Genomic DNA, 23,240 nt, shown 5'->3' with positions numbered 1-23,240 from the left:
TTCTCTAGGCATGTTACTGCGCTATTTTGTCCACTTCTACGATATGGAAATCATTGAAGAAGAAGCCTTCCTTGCATGGAAAGAAGACATAACTCAAGAGTTTCCTGGAAAGGGAAAAGCATTATTCCAGGTAATTAGACATCTACTCCCAGACAATTTGTATTGCAACTCACACCATTGCAGGTGCATACTAAACTGGCTTTTTTTATTAGACCAGAAATGTATTACCCATGTCTGTGGTGTATCTCTGTTTTGGGCTCATGGTATGTTCCCTGTGAAGGTGAACCAGTGGCTGACCTGGCTGGAGACCGCTGAGGAAGAGGAGTCTGAGGAGGAAGCTGACTGAAGATCCAGCCAAAAGCCTTATGGTGCAAAAATGCTATTGATACTGTTTTTTTTGTTCCCATCTCCCCTGTCCCAATATGATATGCATACCTAACCACTGCAACACTTCATTCCGCTATCAAGTTTTTGGCCATGTTAAGCCAATGCATGTTTATTTATTTTTTTGGCTCTTTTCTAGCGCTTAAGCGTAATAATGGTTTACCATCTGTTTTTAAGAGCCCCTTTTTAAGATCAATGGTATTAGCTGCTTTGAATCTAGACCTTTGTTATTCTTCAAGACAATTGCAAGGGCCTTGTTCCTGCTGCTGAATTCTATGCTTTTTTTTGTTTGTTAACCAATTAGCAACACTGTAGAGATGCACTTTGCTCAACGTCATACATGAGTCATTGCAATATTCACTCATCCCTTGATTGTTACAAAGAATCCTCAACTGTTATCATTGGTTACCATAACATTTAATGGTTTTATTTGCTTGTGTTTCTACCTCCTCCATTATGGGCTTCATGTGCTGGGTTTGAATTACATAATGTCTCCATTTCAAATGTAAACACTTAGTCTGGACTAATGCACAAGTCTGTAATAAAAAAACAAATGGTTTTACTTGCACAATAATATCGTGATTGTAAGAATTCAAAATTCAGACCTTTTAAAAAAAAAAAAGTGTTTTTGTTAATGGATGTATGGCACATCACCTGGGAGATGAAATTATGCGGCCTTGTTAATTTATCAACCCTCGTTGCTGTGTACCCCCCCCCCCCCTTCTGTATCTTTCAAACATTGTGATACTTGAATTCTGATTTCTTTACAGGGAACTACCAAACAATGGGTGAGTTGGTTTTGCATGGCTCGGTGCCCAATGGAATGGTCTAAAAATGTGCAAATTACCCACCCGGGGCATTGGGCCATGGAAAACCAACTCACACTTGGTCTGTTCTCATGCAACAATTTTCAAACTACACAGAAGTGCAACATGTTTTATTGGTGAATAAAGTTACCATTAGAAATAATTTAGATTTTGTTACACTTTCTCTGCCCCCCTCGTGTGAAAATTTTAAGCCTGTTTGCCATAATGTCTGATCCAGATATTTATTGATTGTTTTTATCATGATTAAAAAAATAATCATCTCAACTTATTATGATCTGATGAAATCATGCGGTATACATCTGTACTGTACAACTTTCTATAAGTGTTACTGTAAGGTTCTGTAAGTGCTAAGAATGTTCTTGTGTACCACTATTGCTTAACTTTCAAATAAAGTTAAACACTGAGTTCACTTAGACTTATCCTGTGTAATATTTAATCAAGATTCAGGCATGTAAATGTGAGCCCAAGAGCAGCAACATGGCCATTTAATATGGTTTATAACGTCCTGCACCTACTGTATTGGTGCATGGTTGCTATGTATAACTCCCCAGTGACCAAGGCAAGCTCTCAAACACTTCCTCTGTTTCTTGGTAGGCCTCTGAGGAATGCCCAACAATTACAGAAATTCCTGTTACCATGGAAGTTAACTTTGTTTAGATTTTGAAGGAATTCTTGCCTTAATATAGCACATTGTCACACCATTATTTATTGGTCCATTCCCATACTGAAAGGTTTTATTGCAATGGACTGATCCTTTTGGAGAACATGTCAAAGGTCATCAGTGCCCACACGTGGTATGCATCTTGTAAGAAATTATGGTTAGAGAGAAACGTACTTTCTTATTGAAGTAGGTTGCAAAGGACAGTGACACGGCATAAAGTGAGTGGTTTGAGCCCTGAATGCTGATAGATGTATATCAGATCGTATACCACGGGTATGACAAAACATTTATTTTTACTGCTCTAATTACATTGGTATCCAGTCTATAATAGCAATAAGGGACCTCTGGGGTTTATGGTATATGGTCAATATACCACAGCTAAGGGCTGTATCCAGGCACTCTGCGTTGCATCAGTGCTTAGCCGTGGTATATTGGCTATATACCACACCCACTCGGCCCTTATTGCTTAAATATAGTACTGTAGCAATTTTGCACGTCAGTAAGTGGTTGCAAGGGGAAGATGAGGCCCATTAGTAGCAGTTGTACAGCGTGTCCACAGCTAAATAAGGCAATGGATCAGTGTATTTAGTGGGCTGGGAGTATTCACCAGAATTGTGTTGAGTATTTGCAATGCACTTTAGGCTATTGCCAAGGCCTAGTTGTTCACTTTACTTCTATAGTCCCATTTCCTTATGAGCTTTTATTCTTAGATTAAGCAGCCCATCTGCACTTCAAACAGAACTACACTGGTACCCATATTCAGAACCATGTTTAGGCTACCAACAGTGACAACTGAGAAAACTTCTACAAACAGGCGTCAAACTCATTCCATGGACGGCCTAGTTTATGTTTTTTCCTTTCAATTAAGACCTAGACAACCAAGTGAGGGGAGTTCATTACTAATCAAGTACAAGAGTGAAAACCTGCAAATACTCTACCTTCCGTGGAGCGAGTTTAACACATGCTCTACAACATACATTCTTCAGACAGCCCCGTCAGACATACCCTGATCTGGTGTTGTCAGTTCCAGAGGCTGGCCACAGACATCCACCCCGCCGTGGAACCTCTGGAATGGGGCCATGTATTCGGAGTCTCAACTCTATCATTTCATTTACAACTGCATCACCTAGGCCTGCTGCCAGATTACTTAGCACTACTTGTCTCCATATAGAGGACATTAATTTAAAAAAAATGGCACATATATACACTCACTATTGAAGCTGAACTTGTAATATGGCATTTTATTCACCTCAACATGACTAACAATATTTTTCTGAATGGCAGAGGGCATGTTGATACACAAACAAGGCAAATGCAGCCAAAATAATTACGACACATTACCCCATAATCAGAAGATACGTGTCAAGTTGTTTTCCAATGTCATACAAGCGGCTTCATCATCAGAAATAGAAAAAAAACCTCATGTTTATTTTGTGTTTGTTTATTATCTACATAGAATTTGTCCCAACTCTGGACCAATTTACTAATTTTCCATGACATCACCTCTTCCAATCATTTTAAGATATAAAATATATGGGTTATAGCTGTCAGAATACTTACAAGTCACATTTCCCATCCATCATCAACAAAACAAAAGGACATGAGGTACAGCATCAATGCAAAAGTCTTAACAGTCTGGTGACCAAAAACTATTAAAGACAACCCACATTATGGGCTACAAAGCTACACTGCATGTGCTCATTTCAATTTCATGGTACAAACCAAGACGGAACAAAAAAGCCTTTACAAAAATCAATGTCAAAATAACTTCTTTTTTTTCAGTAGGAAAAAAGTCAGTTCTGAGTTTGAAGCCTCAGTCGCTGTCAGAGCCAGAGCCGTGGTTGGAGGCCTCGTTGGCAGAGCCCCCTGGTTCTGATCCATTGTCAGAGCGGCGTGGGGAGCCTGCCGGGGAGCCCGCCGGAGAGCCCGCCGGAGAGCCTGCTTCAGAGCCAGAGGCTGCGGCCGGTGAGCCTGGCCGGGACTCGTTCTCCGACACAGAGCGGCTCCTCTTACTCTCGTTATCAGACTGCTCTGAGTCAGACTGCTGCTGCACTCTCTTCCTCTTCACTGGACGGTCGCTGCCTGAGTCGCTACCCGAGTTTCCGGAGCGTTGGGGGCTTCCAGCTTCGCTGCCAGAGCGGTTCCGGCCCCCGTTGGACTCACTGTCGGAGGCGATGCGCTTCTTGTGGCTGCCCTCATTATCAGAGCCTGAAACACTGTCTCTGGGGTTTCTGGGTGGTCAACAGACAAAGAATCATGATATATTAGTGGCACAAAACCCTTCGGAGTTGTATTTTCATGTAGCATTTTATGTACGAATGAGTTTATGCCCTCACCGGTCTTCAGCAATTTTCAGTCCATCCTCGTCTGATGAAGAGTCGGAGGATGAGATGATGGCCTTCGACTTAATCTTGCCTTTGAGAGACGGTGGCACAGGCTCGGCCTAGACAAAAACAGAACTGTTACAACTCTGGGCCTAAGGTCTGGCATTTGGGTTAAAAGAAAATACCATTAGAAAGACAAAAAGACAGTAACAAACTAGATTTAACTGACCCTTTGGATCTTCTTGCCGCCCGCTCTGGGTTTGCGTTGCTTTTTGGGCCGTGAGCCTCCTTCCTCGTCATCGCTGCCATCGTCACCCCCTTTGTTGGGTCTGAAATACACAGTCACAGTGCCACTCACACCAGGCCATTTTCCTACCGGTCACTACAAATAAAACACTTTCCACAGCAGTCTCACCTCCTCCTCTTCTTGCGGCCCTCCTCCTCACTCCCGCTGCCACCCTTCCTCTTCTTCCTCCTTCTCACTGGCAGGTCCTCATCAGAGCCATCGTTGACAAACTCATCAAAGTCACCCCCTTTCTTGCGCTGGGGAGAACAAAACAAACAACAATATAGTCACACTGCACCCTAGAGCCTTTCTTTGAGATTCATATCGATCTGATGTGCCATGAGCTAATCATTGATCAACCCAAACCTCCGCGTTGACTAGCTGTTCTCGACACATTTACACTCACTCGGCCGCCACCTTTCTTCTTCTCTTTCCTTTCCTCCTTCATTCCATCGGCGAAGGAGAGCAAACCCTTGGTCTTCTCCACGTACATGGCTCTCTGCTCCAGCAGCTTCTTCTGATCCTCTTCCTGCTTGGTTCTCTTCTCCTCCTGGTGGGGCAGGAGGAAGACAAGGTCAGTGGGTTAGTCACACTGTTATAAAGGAATACATTTACAGTGGACCAAAGAAAAGTGTTACTCAAGACATCACAGGCTCAAGTAAGGTCTGTTTACTTACATTTCTTATCCATTATGGTTTACAAGTACAACATAAAAGGGATGAGGGACTTGTGGAGATGTGACATCCCAGGCCATAGACAGACCTGTTCTTTATGCATCTGTTGGCGCAGGAAGTCCCTCTCCTGATCCTGCTTGGCCCGGATCTCCTTCTCCTCCTCGTCCTGCTTCCTGGCCCGAGCCACGTGGTACTGGGCCTGACTCAGCAGGTCAGAGCATTGCCTGCAACGACCCCCACACAAACACAGCTCACAATCCAGGCTTAACCCGACATCTGATGGCTGGGCTCAGCTGTCATCCCTCTAAATTCCTCTGAGGTGTGATCAGAATTTTGGCTAAGAGTGGTTCACTGATTTACTGAAGGCTATGAAGTAAGTACTGGCCTGAATTTGGATTTTAGAGGGGAGATATTTGTTCAAACTGACCTGGCCTCAGTAGAGGCAAGCACTAGGTCGAACCTCATCTTGTCACCTGCCTTGGCAAGGTAGCTGAAATACCTGAGACAAAAGAGAACAGAAAAGAGAAGATTAGGCTGAGAAAAGTGAAGGATTATTTTAGGAGAAGTGTTAAAGTGAGTTTAGGGTGTACCGGTGGGCCAGCTCCAGCTCTTTGACAGCACTGAGTACAGCCTTTAGGTTACTCTTCTCGTCCTTCAGCACCAGAGTGGCCAGCCTCTGCAGCACCAGGGCCACGTTGAACATCAGCACCGTGTCACTGGGGGCCACGTGACGCGCCTGGGGACACAGCCAGACACTTTTTTTTTTCTTCATTTAACTAGGCAAGTCAGTTAAGAACAAATTCTTATTTACAATGACGGCCTACCCCGGCCAAACCCTAACGATGCTGGGCCAATTGTGCGCCGCCATATGAAACTCCCAGTCACGGCCGGTTGTGATACAGCCTGGAGTCGAACCAGGGTCTGTAGTGATGCTTCTAGCACTGAGATGCAGTGCGTTAGACCGCTGCGCCACTCGGGAGCCATCAGTGAGTAACAGGTAGGGTTGCAAAATTCCGTGAACTTTCAATAAATTCCCTGGTTTCCCAGAAATCCTGGTTGGAGGATATTGAATTTCCTGTTTATTCCCCATCTGATTCCGGGAATCCTCCAACCGGGATTTTGGGAAAACCCAGGAATTTATAGAAAGCTCACAGAATTTTACAACCCTAGTAACAGGACACTCACACAAAGGTCACCCTGCTCTCACATAAACAAGCTGAGGCAAATGAAGCCCAGCCATAGGGTTACTAAAAGGAATGAGAGACGTTTCGTTTCACACAAATCTCACCTTCAGCAGAGTCTGTTTGCACTCCTGGAGTTTCCCGCATTTGAAGAGTGCCCGAGCCAGGTACAGCAGCACCTCAGTGTTCTGATGCTTGTAGAATTTCTTCAGACAGTTCTCGTACTAAACGCCACAAAGAGTGGATAAGACATTTTAATAGAACTCCTCAAGTTAAAAAAATAGGAATATAAAAAAAAAACTGCAGTGTGTACTATGAGCCAGTACAGAGCCTTACCATCTGCACAGCGCTGATGTACTGYTTCTGCTCCACGTAGATGTGGGCCAGGTTGAGCCAGACGTCRCTGATATCAGCTGTGGCYTCTCTCACCTGGGCAAACACGTCACGGGCCTCTCGGTAGTAGCCCTTATGGGCCAGGACGGCACCTGGACAGAMRAGACGGCAAACTCTGAGGTATTTACATGCTAATAGTTAARCACAGTCAAGTCTGAGTATTAAGCATTTATGTGAATACAATGAGTGAGAGAAGGCCAACAAACCTATGCCRTTGGCAGCGTAAAGGTTCTTGGAGTCGTTTCGTAGGACCTGTTTGTAAATGGCCAGGGCTCGATCCTGATGTCTCTTTTCCTGAGGGACACAACCACAGACAGACAAATGATGAAGGCACTGTTTCTGACAGTGATGATTTATGGCTCCACATCAAAACAACTGATATTCTGCCGTACCTTCTCCCGGTCCCTGGTGGGCTGGTGCAGGGTCTGGAGCCACACGTTGCCCAGGGCCAGCATGGAGTAGGTGTCGTTCTGAGTGGACGGCTGCTTGAGGATACGCTCAAACTTCTTCTGACCCGGACCCCACTCCTGCTTGGCCAAGTGGAGATTCCCGATCAGGGACCAGGCGTCTGGGTGATCCTGATTAATCTGCAGAGCCTCTTTGAACCAGTCGGAAGCTTCATAGAAGTTTCCTTTGTCACGAGCCATTGCTCCAAGACGCAGGTAACCTGCAAGCAACAACAAAGGACCAATTGATACGCACACACCCTAAGGAGACAGACATTAACCAAAAAGTATAGTGTGTCTTCAGTGCTTACAGTCGACGTAGTTGGGATGTTCCCTCAGGATGTTCTTGTAGAGTTTCTCCGCCTCGTGGAATTCGCACATGGCCTCGTAGAGCCTGGCTAGGTTGTAAGAGGTGGTGACAGAGATGGCGTTGTAGTAATGCTCGTCATGCTCGCCCTCAGCTTTGGCCCGCTCCAAAGAAGCCAGGAAGTATTTCTAAACATGGACAGACAGAACAAACCCCTGAAATCTATTTATAGCTCTGTTGTGTCTACTAGGTTTGGGCAATGCTTGGAATGACACATCATCCTGTCCAAACATCATTGATATACGATTGCATAGTAAAAATAAATCTGGGGGGTGCGCATTGCGCACGGAGGGGTCAGTCGATTGGCGGGATGAACGCACTATAAAAGGACACATTTCTAGGTCTGAACAGTGTAAAGCCTAGTTATTTATCTAGTCTAGGCTGTAAAATAATTTACAAAATTGGTAGAACTATGTTTCTCTTGTTTATAAAAATACTACAATATCAAGTGTAGTCTGTTATTTCACTAGGCTACTTTCCAACAGTTTCAGACAAAAATAAAAAAAGGCGTGATGGGATTTCACTATATATATGCCTTATGCCATAACAGAAAAAAAAACTATGGCTCCTTGGTGGGAAAGAAAAGCTCGTCTTCGCCTGTTTGGCAGTTCTTTGGTTTCAGGCTGAATGATAAAGATGAGCCAGCAGACCTGACCAAAGTCACTTTCAAAATATGTAAAAAGACAATCAGGGCAAAGGGTCGACAGACTACAAACCTCTGTCAACATTTACAAGTCCATCATCCTGCTGAGTTCGCTACTCTGGGGCAGAACAGTTGAACATGCTGGTGTTCCTTGCCAGAAACCATTAGGTAGGCCTAAGACATGGTTAAAAAAAAGACCTATAAAGGTTCAGGGCCATTCCCCTGGGAAATGTCCGGGAACTTGCAGGTGCCTTGGTGGAAGAGTGGGGTAACATCTCACAGCAAGAACTGGCAAACCTGGTGCAGTCCATGAGGAGATGATGTACTGCAGTACTTAATGCAGCTGGTGGCCACACCAGATACTGACTGTTACTTTTGATTTTGACACACCCTTTGTTCAGGGACACATTATTCAATTTCTGTTAGTCACATGTCTGTGGAACTTGTTCAGTTTATGTTTCAGTTGTTGAATCTTGTTATGTTCATACAAATATTTACAAATGTTAAGTTTGCTGAAAATAAACACAGTTGACAGTGAGAGGACGTTTCTTTTTTTGCTGAGTTTACATTGTTCTCTTGCATTATGTTAACAGTCTAAAAACCTCATATGTATTGAACATTTAGGCTATGGCAAATAGGGAATAGGCCATTTGGCATGTCGCCCTGCTGTGTGCTCTGCGCAGCGCTGTTGTTCGCTGCCACACTCCAGAGGTGCAGTCAAATACGCTAAACTATCGTGTGACATCACGATGTCGTCACTATCAACAATGGCTGTCAAACATCGTCGATAGACGACACAATCGAAAATCACCCAACCCCAGTGTCTACCATTACCACAAAGGCAAGTTACGAACTACAAATAACCATTCAAGTAGTTAACTAATTCATTGCTACAACATGTAATGACTAATTCTAGTCAGGCAGCTCTGCCATCCTCCTAAACTGTACCTTGGCCTCTCCCAGGTTCCCCAGTCTGAAGTGGAGAGCCCCCAGGTTGTTAAGGATCTCAGGRGGGACGTCAGCCTGGACCTTCTCCTGCAGAATGCGGGTGGCCGTGCCGTAGGCAGAGAGGGCGCCCTGGATGTCGGTCTGCTCCAGGATCTGGGCCAGCTCGATCCAGGCCTCCACGTCATCAGGGTACTGCTCGGTCACCTTCTTCAGATGACCCTGCAGAACAAAGACATTACATGTTATTGATTTTAGCAAGTGCTGATTGACATCTACAGAGTTACAAGTTAAGAGATAATGCCGCAAAGATCAGATAAACACATACTTCATGTGAGGTTCACCTTCACATAGCTGTTTTACTTACTTTGGCAATGTCTCTCTTTTCCTGATCATCTGAAGTAGCATAAAGAGAGCCCAGGATCTTCATGGTTTCATAGTTGTTGGGGTAGGCCTTTAGGACCTTCTCAAAGCACTGGGCTGCATTCTCCTTGTCTCTACGGTACACGTACATCTGCCCCAGGCCAAAGAAAGGCAGCACAAAGGTAGACGAGGCAAACTGGGTGGCCTGGTAGTAGTACTGGAAGGCCTGGTCATAGTCCTCCTGAAACACACAAGAAGGAGAGATGTAATGCCAATTCAATTAGGAAAGCAACAGTCTTCCCGAAAAATAAACTGAGGCCATAGCGCTTACCTGTACATGAAAGGAGCGGGCCAACTGGTAGCAGCTCTCAGCCTGCATAGCTTCCACCTCTGTGTTGTGAAAGGCATGGAGAGCCAGATGCTGCACTTTACTGTAGTCCTGAAAATAAGTACATCAATGTGAATGATAAATGATGCTCAGGTCAAGACATGCTACTATATACCAGGAATAAGATGACAACCCTCTCACCTTTTTGAAGAAGAAGTGGTTAGCCAGGTGGTTGAGCACCATGGGGTTGCTGGGGTCGATGGTGTAGGCTCTGGATAGGAGCTGCACTCCATTCTTGATGGAGTCGGGCTCCTTGCTGTTGAGCTCCAGCACAGCCAAGCCCACAAGGGCTCCCACACACTTGGAGTTGAGCTCCAGGGCCCGGCCAAAGGCCAGACGGGCCTTCTCCAGCTTACTGAGCTTGACAAAGCAGTGGCCCATCCCCAGCCTCACCTCGGCTGGTAAGATAAATAGTGACAGTATATTAGGAGACACCAGGGATATTATTTATAATATGACAGGTGMRAKTGAAATGCTTACCAGGACATCCAGGGTTTGTGCGTAGAGCCTTCTTGTAGTAGGCCAGTGCTCCCCTGTAATCCTTCTTATTGAAGGAGATGCAAGCTTTACCTGTTGAAATAAAATGTATAGTGGTTAGGCCCTATTTCGAAGTGAACCTTTGTGGTTGTAATGGTAGAACTTTCCCTTTGTGTTTTACTTACCAAGTAGAGCAGGGATGTTATTGGTGGACTGGTTCAAGACAAAGTGGAACTGAGCGTCAGCCTGGTCCATTTTGTCCCCCTCCAGCAGACAGAAACAGGCTCTTCCCAACAAGTGGTTCTGTTACAAACAAATAGATTACATTTATGATTTTTTATGATGGGGAAATTAACTTTCACATTATCCAATCATTGTTAAGCAGATTTTCTTACCTGGTCGTACATGATGATCTTGTCTGCCATGGTGTAGAGCAGGGTGGCCTGAGTGATGAGCTCCTTCTTGGCATCTTTGTTCTTCTCTTTACGTGCCTGCTGGACATAGTAGGCTGCCAAGGTGTCCAGACAGGTCATCTGGTCCTTCTCATGGTCTCTGTAGTCCAGGTTCCCATCGATACGGGCCGCCTCCAGCAGCTTGACAAAGTCCTCCGTCTTCGTCTGTTTGTAATACTCCAGCTAAAAGAAAAATATGTTTTTGTTTATTTTGGTGACAAACAATCCATGAACAAAGCCCCAGTCAGTGGGAATGCAACTACATAACTCACCAGGGAGGATAGCCCATTTCCTGGACCAGAGTTCTGTATGACATTTAGACACCTTGGGAGATATTTGCCGACCCGTACCTGTGCCTGTTTAGCAACGCTTTTCCCACGTCTGAGAATATATCAGCAGTTGGTGGACAGTTCCGATAACGAAATTGTTGTTTACGTCATCGGACTGTGCCCAGGAAATTATTACATTAAATTGTTAGATGCTACCACCCCCCTCCAAATCAAAACATTCCATGTTGTGTCTCGCTTGTGTGTTTCACACCTGTTTGTCTAGCTAATCAGCCTCACAATTTGTCAGCATGCTGCTGCAGACGGGTAGTAGAACAGAGCGTGTGCGCGCAAACATTGACATCCATGTTTGGTTTTGACTTGGGGGTGGTATCCTCTAACAAATGGATTCAATTATTTCCTTCAGCGATATAGACCACAATTTCCTTAACAGAACTGTCCACGGATATACTCTCCAACATGGGAAAAGTGTCTCCAAACAGGCACAGGTCAGCAAATATCTCACACGTCTCTCCAATGGTATGCCCTAAGACGGAATGTTACTGTAAAATAACTGTACATGGCGGCAAGCCTGTAGGGGTTGTTAGGGAGGAGGAGTTACAGGTAACAGTAGAAATTACAATCCAACTGTATTTTATGCAACACTCATACAGAGTAATATGTACAACTATCAATTCAACCATTACATTTTTTAAGGCTTAAATGAATTCTCATACCAGTCTGTGTATTCATACTTACAGCAAGAGCAATCCATATGTGCAACTGTGTATGCTCCTGTTTCAGGATACTGATGACCTCATCTCCTTCTGGCAACTGGTCGAAATCAAGCTCAATAACCTGCAGAACAAATCATTGATTCACTAACAAGACACAGGTCTATGTGAACACCAGTTTGTACACATACATGACATTTAACCTATGGCTAAAAAGCTTGATCAGAGGCCAAATTATTTTATTAAATGTTTTGACTGGGGACAAGAAGTGGCTGCATTTTATTGGTTCCTGAGACTTGTATCTCACGTTAATTAACTAGCTACCTAGTTAGCTTACTGAATGACTGAAAGACAATATCATCTGTAGAAATAGACAACTTACAACTCAAACCTGGGTTATGACCCATAATTTGCATGACTGATAGTAAAAAATAAAATAAAAAATCTTAGAAGTTGTTAGCGATCAGGCTGACGTTAGTCAACAAACACCGGGCAATACTACGTTACTAGCTGACGTTAGTAGGCTAGCTGTAGCAATCCACGGTCAAACAAAGCAGCGTAACTAGTCCTTACCTCGTCGGTGTCCCGTAAGGGGATTTCAATTGAACCCCGAGACATATTGGCTGATGGAAATCCACGTCCCTACTCCAATATATTCCCAAAATGTGTTCAGCTGTCCCCGTGGTCTCAAAGATCTGGCTCCACTTCCGCTCTAGAACAAATACATAGGTGTTCACAAAACAATGTCCGGGTAGTACAGCGAGCGACTGGTGGGATAATATGACCCACTGGTGTAATACCGGTAGCAAATGTTTTATCTCTCTTCTTGGCAGCCTAAACTTATTTCGACTGAAAGAGAAACATTCTGTATTTTCACAATACTATTTGTTGTATTTTCAAAAGTAGTAGGTATATTTGTTGTTTAGAAATCTGTAAATGTTCGTTAATAATAAATGGTGTTGTGTTCACTATTTTACCATGCGCAAAGTAGGGAACTAGAATTTGTACATTATGCAGTGCGCCAGTGTGCCTTTCCATTCAAGCTCCATAGTGGCCGTGTTCGAGAGCATCAAAACCGTGATGTATCATGGGTACATTGTGACTGACTGATCTACAAATAATAAAAGACAAGAAAGCGAAGGAAATATTTTATTGATGATTGCTTAAGGGAGGGAAAAATAAGACAATAATAAAAGCTGTTATAATTGTGATAATCCTCTGTGATGTGTTTCTGTGACCTGTACCCAGTTCAGGTCTTCATTGACCCTCCCTGCCCTATCCTAAAAAATCTGATCGCTACTGTATGAATGAACAAACTGGTGATTTCCTATTGGTTTATGCGGGAGATGTTATGCAGATGATCTAGAATAATTTGATATGTTAAACGGACTAATGTTAATTCAAAAAGTCCATTAACTGTGTTATTGTTTGCTGGCTTGAGCCAGCAATCGGTGGAGCTGAGGGGAGGGGGTGGAGGTGTCAGCTGGTTTTGATGTGTGGCAGTGAATGATCAAAACAGGCAAAGGCTACACTCACTGAAGAGCATCTTGAGGGTTTCCCACTGCAAACCGGCAGCAATAGAGCTGTCTACAATTAGGTTGCATGTTTGACCAGCTTATGTGATGAGATGTAGCTAGTTATTGTATGTTTTCGAATGAACATTTTTTGCAGCTTTCAAAGGAATATTCTTTAACTGGGAGGTAAGACTTTATTTGTATGTATTCTCACCATTTTCTAATATATCTAACATGGTTAGGGTAAGTATATATGTCTTGTATAACTTCATAATGCAATCTTGATTAATTAATAACTGTAAATATCTAATGTGGGCTACTTGACATCAAGTAAGCTTAGACAACCTCTCTCTGTTTTGTTCTGTAATGTTTCCACAGTCTTTCTTTGCTTCGTGTGCTGTTGACTGACCAGCAGTTTCAGTTACATGACTGTCACAAATCTAGTCCCTGGTTAGGTTAAAGTTCTGAGGGGTCGTTCCTTTCTCTTGCCCAGGGACCCAAAAGGAAGAAACACCTGAGTTCAGGAAACATAAGTTAACAAAAGAACATTCCCATTCTAACTGGCTCTTAATACATTACCGTGCATGTAAGTATGGTATTATATGCAGATAATGCACTTCTACAGAGATGGCTTGTTAAGGACTTTTCTAACTCAGACTTTCCCCCCACAATCAAATAGACATATTTGATATTTTACTTACAAAAACAACACTACGATTCTAACAATTTCTTGAAACTCAAACTTCCGACTTTTTCAGACTAATTTGTAAACCAGTATGACAAGTATTTTATATGCAATGTCATATTTTTCTTTATACAGAGAGATGTTATGGCCTCGGAGAACTTACTGAATGGAGGTCAGAGTTTTCATGGTGAAAAATCTGAGTCTAATCTTCTGAGCAGCCACGGTGAGAACCATGAAAGCAGCCGGCCGTCAACTCAGACCAGGCCGATGAGAGATGACAGAAGGGGATACATAGCACGAGCTCTCTCAAGGGACTCTGGAGTTAGCTTCATAAAGCAATACCAGGTACCGGACAGGAATGAAAGTAAGCATTGATATTAATATTTACATATTGTCAATGTCATGAAACATTATTATAATACAGAATATCTTGATAACCAGGCATTTCTTTTTTCAGATCAGTAAACAGAATGCTTTTATTTTTAAAGATGTGAATAGACATTTAAGTTTAAAACTACTTTCACCACTGCACTTTGACTTCTGCATTCGCTAATTTTGAAGTTGTACATGACAAAGCCTAATGGATGTTTTAGTGTGGAGCAGCTATGGACCAGAGGATTCTACTGAAGAATCCGTGGACCCAAGTACATTTTCTGAGGAAGAGCTTCTTGATATAACATTTGAGGCATGCAATACCACTGGCACAGGTACAGATCATCTCTTGTAATAACAGCTGTACATTAGTGTTCTCTTTGTATACTGGCATGCTTCCTAAGTCTTTGTTCTCAATAGGAGAGGTTCTGGCCTCCACGATCATGCAGTACCTGCAGACGATGACTAGCCAGAGCCCAGAACAGGACAGGCTGAATGCTTTGAATCATATGCTGGACCCTGAGTGCCGTGACCCCGGTATTAGCAGGGCCAAATTCCAATCCACCATGAGGGAGTGGATTGCCCAGTGCAGCCAGGATGGGTAAAGAAAAAACCTTCAGACAGCTAACTGCTATAGAATGTTCATCTTCAGCAGCCTTATAATCAACAACATGCCTCAGAAATTCTGCCACTAAAAATGACTGACATTTTTAGTTGATTACATCTGTTTGTGTGATTTATTTTCATATAACATTGGTTAACCTGCTAATCCGCTTTGTATCTATAATTGGAGACTAATGATTGTTTGTATCATTCAGCATGCATGAGGACGACAAACATATTTCAGGGGAAGGTCCTTGTAAAGCGTCTATAAATGGTAAGGTTTTGCTTTTGTAGGCAGCCTGGGAATCCGTCTCAGATATCAGTGTAATTCACTCACTGTGCAATTCACTCATTGTGTTGTTCTTTCACGGATGGATTTCTCAGGTCCTGAGATCAAAACTGCCTTCTCAGAAGGAGAACAGTGTTATTGGTAAGTTATTCAGCTTTCTCAGTCACTCATGATTTGACTCTTTCTATGCAGTACTATTTCTGTATTGTACTGTATTCAACTGTCTTCCAGTTGAAGCTCGCATTGGCCCTCTCACCCCTACGGGAGTGCAGCTCTCGCTCAGCCCAGTCCAAGCTCTTCTCTGTCCTGGCACCCCAGTGGTGGAACCAGCTTCCCCCTGAAGCTAGTACAACAGAGTCACTGCCAATCTTTCAAAAACATCTGAAACCCTACCTCTTCAAACAGTATCTTAAATAATCCTCACCTCCTCTTTTTAAATACACTTACCCCCACCACACACACACACCCTTCTAGCTCTGACTCTACTGACAGCTACGTTGTTGAGGAACATGTTACTTTCTATGCCTGTGAGATGTGGTTGTCCCACTTAGCTATCTCAAGATGAATGCACTAACTGCAAGTCGCTCTGGATAAGAGCATCTGCTAAATTACTCAAATGTGAAATGTAAATGTATTAAGGCTATAAATCTGACTACTCCTTTTGCTCTAGTGACTCCAGGGAGCTGTTGGCCACTGTGTCTGAGCTTAAGCATGCGCACAGTAGAATGAGTAAGCAGAACAACAGCCTGTTGAGGACTGTATCTCAGGGTGAGGACACCAACCTGCAGCTCACAGTGGAGATCGCTGAACTAAGTGCCTTGCTGGCCAGGTACTGTCTGTGAGGATGGAGCAATATGTTGTTTTGATATGTTGGAACATTATATGGATTCATTATTGCAAGTCATGGTAGTTCTGATGATTTACTGTTGTAAAACTGTTTATGTGACATCCCCCAGTGCCCAGCGGTCAGCAAGGAGAACCAGGTCCCTTGTGGAGGAGCTTGAGGATGCCAGGAGATCCCTGAGGGAGGCACAGGAGAGAGCCAGCCAAGCCCAGGCTAGCAGCTGCAAACTGGTACTGCACTCAGCTCTTAGCAGGAAATGACATATAAGGAAATGGCATATAAGGAAATGGCATACAAATGTCTTATACCAGAGGGTGGATGATTTTTATTGGAAAGCATACATTTCAATATACATTTTTTTTTTCAATTTTAGAGCAAAGAATGTGACTGTCTGAAAGCACACATTAAAGTGCTTGAAGACAAGGTAAATTTGATCTTTATTATTATTTCATAATAAATGTACAAAGTGTGTGATGTCACATACTGTATATTATATGTGCGTGACACAATCACTTTTATATCTGCAGAATGAACAACTCACACTCGAGGGGACTTGTTCTGAAGACTGTCTCAACAAATTGAGAAAGGTTCATTCTGAGATGAGGGTAAGAACTGTTGGCCAGAACATCTTTGTCTGTCACTGAGATAAGAGTGCAGTAATGGAGATCCTCTCATTTGTTTTGCAGGAGGAACTTGAAGAGACCCTTGTCATGCTGGCTGTAAGAGACAGGGAACTCACTAAGGTTAGTTCACACATAGACGGTTCATCTCTGTTTACAATGACTGCATTGGTAGATTTTCTTTTTTTTTCTGTTTCTTTCCAGAAAGGCATACTGATGATAAGCTGAAGAACTCTCATCTGGAGAACCATAGAATCATTGAGGTATCTTCATAATAACATTCATCATTTCAACTGCCTATAGTTATGCTTGTGCACTAGCAGAAAGTAGCTCTGATTGTTTTTTGCTTGTCGTTGAAGGGGCTACAGTCAGAGTTTATGCATTTATCAGAACATTCCCAGCTAGCTCTTTTGAGGTAAGTGCTGTCAATCATTTCTATGTCCATATGCTACTCGTCATTATTTTTGTTACCAACACATCTCACCCAACAGCTGTTCAGGTGACATATTTGGGGGCTCATTCATTACTGAGAATGTACTGTATGTGAGTGACATAATCACAAAGGGACATGCTAGGGGTCAGTGGGGTCAGGTGTTTTTACCTGGTGCTGGTGTTGCTGTAATTCATAGGTTTGACAGGCACTGTGGCAGTCCACCAGGTTTCCAGGGAAGGAGTGGAGTTGTTCCTTATCACAGCTCTTGCATGCTGAGATCCAGGACATTCAGCAGGTGACAAAGGCTTTAGTTCTGCAGTTGATCAAAAGCTCTATCGTGTTACATATGTTTATTATAATGATGTATTTCCCTCAGCAGCGTGGGGTTCTGGAGGAGATGACTGGGCCAGTATGTGGGGTTCGGTCCTCTCACACTCAGAGGGACAATATCCAAAACATAATTCACAGGATCAAGTCTGCTGAGCCGTCCCACCTTCTCCACGCACATTACCCAGAGAGGGTGAGAACACACACACACACACACACACACACACACACACACACACACACACACACACACACACACACACACACACACACACACACACACACACACACACACACACACACACCACACACACACACACACACCACACACACCACACACACACACACACACACACACACACACACACACACACACCACACCACACACACACATACCACGGCCTGTGTTCTGAGGAATGGATAAAGTGTAGGAAGCTGTTTTGAGGGTCTGATGTCTGTTCAATCACTCAGGATTCTGTTGGTGGTTGTGCTGTTGAGACCCTGGAGAGGCCAAATCACCACAGCCAGCAGTCACAACCTAGCATCAAGCAGCAGCTGGTTAATGTGTATGTGAGTTTTTATCCCCTTCTCTCTTCTGTTGTGATTACTGACATAATAAAAGTACGACAATGGTTGCTATTTATTGAAACMCATTCTGAYAATAAAAAAGAAAGCCYKGTGTTGCTACTTKCCWGAGCAATTATATGGACTACYATTATRTCATCWGCAGTAGTTACTGGCTTTCTGTCTAAKATGTTRGAGATAARTGCAGTTTTAGRATCCTYGGTTRCTTCAAGATGTAACAATGTGTGAGTGAGTTGTTTATAAAGTCCAGGCTGTTCTTCMAGACTGAAGGAACTGGAGCTGCAGACKACTCTGTGGGAGGAGAGAGAGGAGAAGGTGGCGGAACARCGGAGGCTACRGGAGCAGCAGGAGCAGARGCAGAAGCCCCAGGCCAAGAGGGCAGCTGTGGTGAACTGGTGGAGAACCCTTAAGGTGGAGGGGAGTAGGACCAAGGTCAAGCCGGAAGACACCCTGACCCAGCCCAGCAAGGCCCTCACTGACACAGATTCCAAGCTCCAACAGGCAAAGCACACCATCACAAAGATTAGGGARCAGGTATGCCACCTTGAGKCGGCTCTGAGAACTGCCCAGGAGGGCGTAGCTGAGCACAAAAACATTCAGGACAGGGTGGGTGTTCTTCACAAAGACAAGGAGACCAACACGGTCAGAGAGGGACCTGGCCGGACTGGGGAGGAGGCATCAAAGGAGTGTAAGGATGTGGCTGTGGCTACAGACCATGTGAAGGACCCAGGTAGATCAGAGAAGGTAGCAGCCCAGCTTGTGACCTCMGAGGGTCTGCTGGTGACCCTCAGGAGGATGGAGGCCATGGTCAGCAGTGCYCTGGAGGCAGCTGARCTGGTYAGGGAGAGTCAGCGAAGGGTCAGCCAGGTCAAGGAGAGGATGGAGAGCATCACTCAGAAGATGGAGGAAGCTYTGASCAGAGCAGCGGACACAGAGGGTCAGCTCAGTGCCCTGGAGGCCAGGGTCACAGCCAAACCTCAGGTCAGTTTGCATAGTCTTTTCTGTGTATTACAAGAATAGTGAGCTCAAATAAGCCCTGACAGTAAAAGTTTTGAATTTTCATTTATCTAGTATCTGCGTGTTTAATATGCAGCTCCACATCTATGTTCACATATCTGCTTTTGCAATGATTACCAATGACCTATTATACTAGGCTGTTTTCCTCCGGTAAAATCCTTAAAGGTTATTTACAGCTGCTTCATTTGCATTTCCTCTCTCTCTTCTGTTCCGAAGTTGCCAGGTCCTATAGGGCAGACAGCCCAGCCTGATGTTGAAGCTATAGGCAGAGACAGACCCAGGAACCCCTCTCCACCAGAGCCTGTGACCGAAAGCTACAGCAAGTCTCGATGGCCCCTTATAAGCGGTATGATGAGACTACTACTACTGAAATACAGGGCAAACACAGCATTTGTATGTCACTGAATGTAGCCGTATTAATTAGCCTATTCTATTGTAAGAGGAGAAACACAGAAAGAAACAAATTAGTTAGCCACTTTCTTTTTTATTAGTAATCCCTGGGGACGCTACTGAAATAAACCCAGCAGACTGTAACGTACACAAAGCAGCTGGCGCAGAGAGGCTGAAGGCCCCTTGGTGAGTGTCACTCATCATGAAGGGTTTACTGTGGCCATCATGGGCCTTGCCCTTGTTTTCTGTGTCTCAGGAGCCCAAGCCCTATTATCTGGGGAGGAATAGACGAAGCCCCTCAGTAGAAACACCAGGATGTAAACAGTGAACATTTGGTGTGGTTTGCTCTCACAGCTAGAGGGAAGAMCAGCTYTGTTTGGTTCACACGAAAGGGAGYCATGCTCATGTGACYTCCATGASGAGAGTCCRTCTAWGCAARGTCACAGCCTTATTGTTTATTKKTYSSYYARSYTKMTKMRYKKWSAARWTSWTGAGWWTGMWRWAKMTSRRTRRWRSTKGWKWKSMRTGRAMRKKSYTWSKKRTSARYRKKYSTRYTGKKYWGKSKWTSWRRTSWSTWMMWTWRKTYCWMMRKWMMRKKKWRKTTWWYMMCYKRMCCYTKSCCCYKKTYYKSCMRGSKWTTTGTGRTGATGAGWAGTCTTCTATTTGCTTAACAAATGAAGCATCTGCCATGAGAACAGCAATATGCCAGAAGCATCCTCTGATGCTCAAATAACATCATGACACTTACCTTACGCATTCTCACCTGGCAGGCATTCTCACACAACCATAGAATATGGCACATACTGCAAGTAGATACTGCAGGCACTGCAGGTGGGATATGTGATATGTGGACTACTGAAAGCCAGCACCAGGCTAATGTAATATCTCTAGATGTGGGCTGTGTTTAATCTAACCCAATTGATGTGACTCCTGGCTGCTTTCACTTTAGAAGGAACTCCCCATAAAAGGAGCTCTGGATGCCAGCATCGGCTCTAGCTTGATATTCAAAATCACATGCATTCCATCCAGTAAGACAGGATGAACCCCCTGCCCTCCCCGCATAGAAAGGAAGATATTTGGAATATACCTTGCAAATTTAGGCCTGTTAAGGTGTTAGTAAAAGGCTAGTATTCCAACACACTGACTGTAACATCTCCTGAAATAAGCTTGTTGGATACTAGCCTTTGTCTGTTTACCTTGTTATCTACATTCTACTAAGTCACTCTACTCCGATTTACCCGTAAAACCCTAAAAGCAATTTTATATCCCCTGCACATCGATTTCATACCAACCAGGGCAGTTTGATATGGGCTTGTGTTTATTAGAACATATGAAATAGAATTCAAGTATGTTTTGTTCATACTGAACATTTTGTGCCAAAACATTTGTATTTAGTAGTACGGTAAACTGAAGCAATATTGTACATTCAGTACTGTAGGCCTTATCATTATGTACAGTATCACTTGTACAGGTGCTTATGGGTTTTCACATGACAAATACCTATAGGACTCGAGCAAAGACTTGTGGAGCAGGTGTATGTCACTATCAAGAGATTGGCTCAATTTACATCCACACGTAACAAATCAGCAGTGGCAGGGGCAAATGTGACATTTCTACTATAGTCAGAAAGCAAAAGGGCTCTTATGAACATTTATGCTTTTCTGAGGCTGAGAGCTCTTGGTGGCGACATTGTAAAATAAAGACTACACAAGAATGAAGTGCTTCGGAGATGTTTTGCCAACGTGAAGTGCGAACAGATTTTTTCCTGTCTGTCCTCTGTTGGAGTTGAATAGCTGAGATGTGGTTTCTTTTCTCAACCTGCCACTGACCCCAGCATGAATGAATTATACATCCTTGTGATCATTGGATTTCCCTCTGTAATTAGATCTAAAAGCCATGAGAACTTCTTCAGTGATAAGGATGCTTCAAGTAGCATGTAGCATTGGTGTCATTTAGATTTTTGTTTGTTCGCAATGACGGAACGACACTGTCTTTCAGGAGAGATTCAAAATGATATGACACAATAGGCCTGCCGTGGGCCAAGTGCTTTCAACCAGAGGATCAACCTTCCCATGAAACTGGTTGCCAGGTTATTGTTGCCCCTAGAAATGGAGGTAGGAGGTGAGGTAGAGGACTTCCTGAAATACTGTCCGGTCCACCAATTAGACAGACAGCTCACTCTGTGCGTCATCCTCAGAGGAATACTCCCCAATTTAGTGCATTTTAATGGCATTCATTTACATGACATACAGTACAGTACCAGTAACATGCAAATTGAGCCCACCTCACTTTCTCTGGTTTGGTTCAAACAGGTGCCATTTATTCACAAACTGGAGGAGGCAGCAACAGTGGCAGAAAGGTAAGAAAGATATATATTTTTCTGTTGTTGGTACTTTTGGTGTTGTATAGGCTAAAATAACAAAGAAGAAAAATTGTTTGCAAGTTCATATTTTACAGTGGCTTGCAAAAGTATTCACCCCCTTGGCATTTTTCCTATTTTGTTGCCTCACAACCTGGAATTAAAATAGATTTTGGGGGGGGTTGTATCATTTGATTTACACAACATGCCTACCACTTTGAAGAACTTTAAACATCCTCAACTGGGGGAACATACGCTAATAAGTACGCTAATAAGCTGTAAAAAAATAAATAATCTATTTATAAGACTTGTTCATAGAGGAAAATATGTTCATAAGAAGGGCCTGAGATCAAAGTCAATATTCAGACAACTGGGGTCAATGTTTTTAGAGAGGTATCCAGTAAGCCTCTCTTTGTAGTAGTAGTAGTAGGATCTCGATGTTACCTCCTCTCCTTGGTAGAGCAACATGCTCAATGCCTGTGTATTTGAGGGAGGAGATGGGATGGTTAGCTTCAACAAAGTGAGCTGCTACTCGATAGTCAATGTTCTTACACCTGATTGAGCTGCAGTGTTCAGCTATGCGTTGTTTTAATTGTCTTTTCGTTTGTCCTACGTAGGCTTTTCCACATGAACAGGTGATGAGATAGATTACTCCCTTGGTCTTGCATAAGATGATACCCCTAACAGGGATCTTTCGACCTGTCTGTGGGTGTCTGAAGAAAGACGTTTATTATTTGTACAGCTTATCAGCGTACACCTAATATGTTCCCCCAGTTGATGATGTTCATTATATATTAAAGTTGAACCAAAAGATTACATGTAACAAAAATGAAATACGAAATTATTATGTGAATGTATGTTGATGAATGTATTATGTATGTTGATGCTAATATGATGTACAATATTCCATTATGTTTCTATATGATAACAATAGCGTAATATATTTAATATGCCATATACTATTTTTTAACAGTTTCACTAATTAATTTTAATTAACTTAATCATTATGACACACCCCTCACGGGTTACACTAATTGCTCTGTGTGTCTACATAACCTGGTTCAAGTATTCATGACATTACCCCGAGGAAGGCACAGTGATGCCGAAACGTTGGTAAATACCCATTAAATTGCTGGGAGATTACATATGGAGTGTGCGACTTTCTTTATTTTGATAGTTTAGTTTATTCGCCGTTAGTCAGCACCTCCACACAAACTATTATTCTGGGTGTGCACTAGCTCATGTTTTTTTTATCTACCATTATTTAACTAGGCAAGTCAGTTAAGAACAAATTCTTATTTTCAATGATGGCCTAGGAACAGTGGGTTAACTGCATTTTTCAGGCTCAGATCGACAGATTATTACCTTGTCAGCTCAGGGATTCAATCTTG

At 43.3% G+C, this 23,240-nt stretch overlaps 2 protein-coding genes across 2 annotated transcripts in view; one reads left to right on the top strand and one right to left on the bottom strand.

Annotated features, from left to right (window-relative positions):
* Nucleotides 1–795, top strand: part of LOC111974427 (eukaryotic translation initiation factor 4 gamma 2) — a gene marked incomplete at its 5' end in the record, with an annotated part of 5,366 nt that extends 4,571 nt beyond the window's left edge. The window contains 2 exons of the mRNA XM_024002141.2: nt 9–130; nt 281–795. Coding sequence (XP_023857909.2) covers nt 9–130; nt 281–346 — 188 coding nt within the window. The remainder of the gene's footprint in view (nt 1–8; nt 131–280) is intronic.
* A 2,648-nt stretch (nt 796–3,443) lies between these two features.
* On the bottom strand, nt 3,444–12,516 carry ctr9 (CTR9 homolog, Paf1/RNA polymerase II complex component). The gene is made up of 22 exons (XM_024001865.2): nt 12,385–12,516; nt 11,837–11,935; nt 10,755–10,994; nt 10,545–10,662; nt 10,363–10,452; nt 10,024–10,280; nt 9,826–9,933; nt 9,499–9,735; nt 9,135–9,353; nt 7,488–7,671; nt 7,123–7,397; nt 6,937–7,024; nt 6,674–6,822; nt 6,445–6,561; nt 5,747–5,892; nt 5,584–5,655; nt 5,245–5,380; nt 4,889–5,032; nt 4,612–4,739; nt 4,426–4,525; nt 4,209–4,315; nt 3,444–4,103 (listed from the first exon to the last, which is right to left on the bottom strand). Exons 1-22 carry the CDS (start codon nt 12,427–12,429, stop codon nt 3,686–3,688), a joined length of 3,477 nt encoding a protein of 1,158 aa, XP_023857633.1. The 5' UTR covers nt 12,430–12,516; the 3' UTR covers nt 3,444–3,685.
* Nucleotides 12,517–23,240: the final 10,724 nt, after the last annotated feature.

The sequence above is a fragment of the Salvelinus sp. IW2-2015 genome, linkage group LG15, assembly GCF_002910315.2.
Source record: "Salvelinus sp. IW2-2015 linkage group LG15, ASM291031v2, whole genome shotgun sequence".
Taxonomy (NCBI): Eukaryota; Metazoa; Chordata; class Actinopteri; order Salmoniformes; family Salmonidae; genus Salvelinus; species Salvelinus sp. IW2-2015.
Note: the sequence above shows the minus strand (reverse complement) of the source record. Positions and strands in the feature narration are given on the sequence as shown.